This window comes from Pinus tabuliformis, chromosome 3_1, assembly GCF_031772625.1.
Source record: "Pinus tabuliformis cultivar Carrire ecotype Pingquan chromosome 3_1, CPIR1, whole genome shotgun sequence".
Taxonomy (NCBI): domain Eukaryota; kingdom Viridiplantae; phylum Streptophyta; class Pinopsida; order Pinales; family Pinaceae; genus Pinus; species Pinus tabuliformis.
Genome location: NC_142301.1, coordinates 615,717,794 through 615,724,502, shown reverse-complemented (window position 1 = coordinate 615,724,502; position 6,709 = coordinate 615,717,794). Strand labels below are relative to the sequence as shown.

The 6,709-nt window shown below is 41.9% G+C and overlaps 1 protein-coding gene across 1 annotated transcript; it reads left to right on the top strand.

Moving 5' to 3' along the window:
- The first annotated feature begins 4,356 nt into the window (after positions 1–4,356).
- Positions 4,357–5,187, top strand: LOC149188505 (uncharacterized). Its single transcript, XM_089409977.1, has one exon. The coding sequence runs from the start codon at positions 4,357–4,359 to the stop codon at positions 5,185–5,187; it is 831 nt and encodes a 276-aa protein (XP_089266103.1).
- Positions 5,188–6,709: the final 1,522 nt, after the last annotated feature.

Genomic DNA, 6,709 nt, shown 5'->3' with positions numbered 1-6,709 from the left:
AGAAGCAGGGAGTTAGGAAGAGATAACCATTATCATCAATCCTTGAAGTGATTTTCTTGTTTCTTTTATTTGCAGCAATATGAGTAGAGACTAATGCCATTAGAACGTGGTCATTTGCTTTCAAGTCATTTCAAGTTATTCATTTCTTTCAAGTTCTTTTCCTTTACAAATTCAGCAAGTAATTAGAAATCACCAATCACACACTTTCATTCATCTAGAACTCACTTTTCACACACTTGCACTCATCTGTCTATAATCATCACTCCATCTTAGGAAGATAAGTTAACCATAAACAACACCCCAAACGACAAAAGCTCTAAGAGGTTGCTTAGGTACATATAGTACACCTTCACTTCATCAGCTTACGAGCCCCGGGTTGACAATTAATGACATCAATTTAGGAACACTAAATTGACTAAACAGTGGCTCCATAAGCTTGAGGTATCCCAGCTTGGGTGAGTACACACCATGTTTAGCATGTGCCCAGATGATCTCATCTGGTCCCTCCATAAGTCTGATATTTGCTTGAGTGAGAGCAGAAATATAATCCTTCCAATCATCAATCCATTGGTGAGGCAAATTAAGAGTTCTGGCAGATAACCATGCCTGCTGGAGGAATGAGGAATTAGCTTGGTCACCAATGTGTTTGATAAATATGATTCCTCTGTCATGGAGATGGCGAATAAGATCAGCCGGTAGTCTGTGGGCATTCTCGCATCCAACCCAAGGGTCCACTCCAATACGAACTGCATTCCCTTCTTTGATCCGCCAAGTGATGCCTTCTCGCAACAGGGGAATTGAATCAATGACAGCTTTCCAGATGTTGGAGAAGTGATAATTGTGTCCATGTCTGGTACAGAACCAATCTAATATGGGCAATGGCTTAATGTATTTGGAATAAGCCACCTTGGTCCAGAGACTGTCTGCAGTGAGTAAACTCCAACCGAGTTTGGCTGCCAGAACCTTAGAGAAGATAGCCAGTCTCTTAATGCCCCATCCTCCCCAGCTCTTAGGCTTAGTAATGGTCTCCCATTTCACCCATGCAAAAATGCGCCCTGGCTGGTGCCCTTTCCAAAGGAATCTGCAGCATATGCTCTGGAGCCGGTTCAGTATGCCCCTTGGTATCCAAGCCAGGGCCATCCAGTACACAGGTGTAGCCTCAATGACCGCTTTAATGAGAACAAGTCTTCCGGCTCTCGAAAGATATTTGTGGTACCAGACTTGAAGCCTCTTCTCTACTTTGGAGATGAGCCATAACCAGTCTGCAATTTTATAGCCCGATGGCTTCAATCTAAATCCCAGATACTTAATTCCATCCGATAATTCCATGGTGACAAATGGGAATCGTTGTGAGGCATAGTTGATTTCATGTGCCGAGCATCCAACTGATGTAATAGTGGATTTGTTATTGTTAATCTTCATCCCCGTGGCCTGCTGGAAAAGTAGGAAGGAGTTATGAAGAGAGGAGGAGTCACCAATACTGCCATTAAGGAAGATGAGAATGTCATCAACGAATAAGAGATGAGTAAGGAATAAATTATCCACTATTTTGATTCATGTGATTAGGTGTCGATCTCTGGTGGATGAGATTATCTTACTTAGCCCTTCCATGATCAGGAGGAAGAGCAGCGGTGAGAGAGGGCATCCCTGCCTGAGCCCTCTCTCAGCAGTGAAGAAGGGAGTAGCTTCTCCATTGAGGAGGACACTATAAGATACATCAGTGATGCAGCTCATCATCCATTTGATAAAATCATATGGGAATCCAAGATGAGTGAGCAGCAATCTAAGGTACAGCCAGTTTGTTCTGTCAAATGCCTTAGAGAGGTCTACTTTGAGAATCATGCCTTTCTGCTTCTTGATTTGTAGAGTATGCATGAGCTCCTGTGCAGTAGCTATGGCTTCATGGATCTGCCTGTGGTGAAGGAATGCAAACTGTTCAGATGATATATGCTGAGAGAGGATGGGCTTGAGACGGTTTGCTATTATCTTGGCAATAATCTTGTAAAGGCAGTTACAGAGTGAGATGGGTCGGAAATCATCAAAGGAGGTCGGATCATCAGTCTTAGGAATGAGGGCGATGAAAGTAGATTTGATGGCTGATGATATCCGACCTCTTTTCCTGCTGTCCTCCACTATACTCAATAAATCTTGGCCCAGAATGTCAAAGAAAGAGATGTAAAATTCAATGGTCCATCCGTCTGGACCAGGGCTTTTGTCCTTTTTAAACCATTTCAGAGTTGCTTCCAGCTCATCCATGGTCACCTCCTTCAGTATCTCTTCCAAATTGTCCTGGTCCACATATCTGGGAAAAAGCTCAGCCACTCTCATGATCTCCAGTATATTTACATTCCCTGGCACCTTATAGATACCTCTGAAGTGATCGGTGGCCAGCCTGGCCAAATTCTGCTGATTGGAGATGGTGAGGCCATGCTCATCCTTTAATTCCCATATAGTATTGATGGCTTTCCGACCATTGGCAAATTTATGATAGAACTTTGTGTTATTGTCTCCCTCAGTGAGCCAAATCGCCCTGCTTCTCAATCTCATGCTCTCTTCTCTTTCCTTCAATATTTGAGATCGTTTAGCAAGCAGTTGGTTATACTGCTCCTTACTCTCCGGGGAGTTGAAAGTTCCTGATGAAGAGTTTTCATACTCAGTGATGATCCTTTCGGCCTCCATGAGAGTGTGGTTATCCTGGATCCTCTTCTGATGTGCTCTAGAACCAACTATTAAAAAGACAATTTTTAGTTTATATTTGATCTCAAATGGCCGAGATCCTATGTGTATATATACCCCTCATTTTGATACAAGAGGGGGGATCCAAAAAAGGTGGTTTTGGAGAAGGAAATGTTGGTCAAAATTTGATTGTGGAATACTTTTAATAGAAGTTCACTGAGTTTATTGCACATAGTCTAGTTCTTTTTTCATTATGTTCCATGGTCATATGTATATATCCTTTATTATAAATTAATTAATAGAGCAATGAAATACAAAAAATATTGCGGAAACACAAATACAAAAACACATAAAACAAGAGACAGACAAATATACGTGGTTCACCCAATTGGGGCTACATCCACGGAGAAACTGCCAGTCCTTTTTATATTATCTAGCAAAATGAAGAGATACAACCTATATCAGATCCATTGTAATTTCCTCTTTGCTCTCACACAACCTCCTCTCTCTCTTTCTCCCTCAGAATAATAATACAAAACCACAATACAATTCCCTCATATAAACCAAGGGTTATCTTCTAGGGAAAAAAAAACCCTAAATTAACATAACTTCTACCATAAGATCATATGCCTAATGAACGACCATAGTGGTTTCTTCCTACAGTCCTAAAAAGGCCACACCGAGCTCCTCTACGCTCGATTTACTGTGGGCTCTGCGACCACGTATTCCAGTGAACGCCGTAGAGATTTTGTTTATATGCCATTTTTTATTTTCAAAGAAGAACCATTTGCTTAGAAAACACACACAAGGGACTCCGAGGGTCTATGTGCTATTGAATTGGAGTTGATGAGTACTCTCTCTGCGGGTTAATTTTAAGGTGTTTTTTTTTCCATTAGTATCAGTGTTGTATGTTGTGTTGTATAAAGATGAGGTTTTTCAAATTTAATGAGTGAGTTAAATAAATGTTGATGAGTCTTTGGGTGTTGATAGATATGTTTTTAGATTATTAAAAGAATTTTAAAATATATAAATGATATTTAAAAAAACAGTGTGTGCTTTTAAAATGATGAGGATTTAAATGTAAGTTGTGGTAGAGGGCTATTTAAAAAGTAATTTCAGTTTTTGGAGTTTTAGATATTTTTTGAGGCGATTATTTATTTGAAAGTGTATATGTTTAGTCTTTTTTAATGACATTTGAGGTAGAGAAGATAAGTGTGATGCTAGCAAGGATGACATGTATAGAATTGGCTAACAAGTATAGAATTAGTATTTGCATATTACTATGCAAGAAAACATAGATGGTGTTAACCGGAGAGGAGAGATATTTGTTCAAGATTTTGTCGGAAAAAGTAATCATGAAAATAAACCTCACAATAGAAAACACCTTCAATTTAATTAAGAAAAAAATTGATTTATTGTACTTTCCTAACTTTATTATAATAAGTTAGATATATTTTTCAACCAGAATTGAACTCAGATGTTAAAATAACAAGCCATATTTTTATATTGTTAAAATGGGTCCTGGTTTCATGGAAGAAGGTTATCCAACGAAAAGAGGATGGTGGTTTAGGAGTTCGAGATCCCGAAATTATCAATCAGGTGTTGGGAGCGAAATTGTGGTGGAGATGGGTACAGGGGGGTACTGATCTATGGAAAAGAATCTGGACCCAAAAATATAACATGCCAGGCACAATCGAAGATCGCTTACGTTTAGCAGAAACTCCCCGAGGGTCACAAATATGGAACTTTGCAAGCAGCAATAAAGATATAGTGGGGGATCTAGCTTTTTGGGAAATCCGTGAGGGTGGTACAACAAGTTTTTGGGAAGAAGGGTGGCAGCAAAGGCATAAGTTAAATGGCATCCAATCTCTTCATGACGTACAATTGTTAGGGCAAAGAGCAGGAATGATATACGTAAGAGATTATTGGCATAGAGAAGCTGTAAACGATACCTGGCGAGTGTGGAAGCAGCCTAGGGAATGGGCAGATCGCATCAGCTTGGAGACAGAACACCGGTATACCCAGGAAATGGAATCAAGGAAAATTAAGATCAGAGATGGTCAAGATATCCTAAGATGGGGTAAAACGATGAAAGGAATGTTTACTGTCAAAGAAGCATATTACTGGAAATCGAGGGAGGAAAGGGTTGAGGATCAAATGGACTGGAAAAAGATCTGGGAGGGCAAATGGTGGCCTAAAATAACATATTTTGTGTGGTTGGTCTGCAAAGGACGGATCTTAACATGGGAGAATATTCAGAAACGTGGTATGCATGGACCCTCACGATGTTATTTGTGTTGTAAAGAGGCAGAAAACCAGGAGCATTTATTAAATCGATGCCTCTATGTTCAGAGTATATGGGAAGAAATCAGAGTACTATTTGGTCAAACGCACAGGGACCCAACTAATCTTAAGGATACCTTATTTCATTGGGGCAAGGGGAATTTTCAGAGTAAAGTTGTTAGGCGATTATGGTCCTTGGTGATTGGTTTTGCAATATGGGAAGTCTAGAAGGAGCGCAATCGAAGGATCTTTAGGGACAAATCTTCTCCAGAATCAAGAGTTTGGGAAGTAATATGTAAATCGCTAAAGGAGACGGTTTTATCCAATGTATGGGATGAGAATGACTGGAAAATGCCCCAGGAGGAGCAACGAATAATTTTACAGTTGCATATAGATTATACAATGCTATTCCCTAACCTTGCAAGGGGGAATAGATATCAGGTACACAGTCCAAACCATTTTAGATTTCCAGGGGATCGGCGACTCAAACTAAATTATGATGGGGCATCAAAGGGTAACCCTGGTTGTGCCGGTTGGGGTGGCCTTTTTCGAGATAATGTAGGGAGAACACGATGGGTGTATTCGGAATGGGGCAGAGATATGACTAATAATGAAGCGGAGTTATGGGGCCTCTATTACGGACTTCGAATAGCAGTGAGGAATGGCTACCGGAATCTAGAGGTGGAAGGGGATTCCAAAATTACAACGGATATGCTTAGCAAATTGCGGAATGGCAAACGATGGGACCAAGTGGCGACGAGCTGGCGAACAGCTGCGATCATACAAGATATCGCAGGACTGCTTAATCAGATTGAGTATACGGTGGTGAGTCACGTCCTTAGAAATGGCAACCAAGCTGCGGATTTCCTAGCCAACTGGGGTACCGAAGCGGCCAGCAGAGTATTGGATGGGAGTTGGGCGGCGTACCAGGACGACCCACGATGGGAGGCACTACAAAATATACTTCAAAAGGATTATGATGCGGCATTACACGAAAGTCATTAATTGCTACCTTAATAGGAATGGGAGGAGAACTGACATGTTAGTTAAGGAAGGACAGGGGTTTGTGAAGCGCGTGGATGGGAGTTACTGTAGGGACGGCGAAGGTCATTACCAAACGAGTGGGATGATCACCCCAAGGACGAATTTGGGTACGTCTTCGAGGATGCGAGGGAGATGTGTTAAACACATTGGGTACATTTCACATCATCATTCAACAGATGGGGCAAGTGTTCATGAAGGTGACAGACGGGCGTTTTGCATTAAGTTGCAAGGGTGGCGGATGAGGGGCTTCATATGTTTTATTCGTAAGCGTGAGGAGGGTAGCGTGAAATTCACAGATATTACCTGGAAGCGAGCTTGCAGTATGCAGCCTTCGACAGTGCCAAGTATGGACGGGAGTCTGGCGCAGGGAGAAGGCCGCTGGATGCGGAGTAAGGGAAAGCACGCTGAGCAGAAAGGGAAGGGTTTAGCTGAGGAGGACGTCAAAGGCAAAGGGGTCTCAGAGGAATTCTTACCGCGAATTTATTTGGATATCACCGATGAATCTGACAAGGACTTTGATATCAAGGATTATCTGGCTGATGAGGGACCGCGACGGGTGACAGGGGGAAAGGTTGGTAAATGGCGACGTCGGAGTATTGAACCAGAGGATTCAGAAGAGCAGAGGGAGGAGCCAGAAGATATTAATGAGGAAGCGGGCGGCCGGCGTGGGAGAGGACGACCACCGAAGGGACGGGGGACTCAGTGC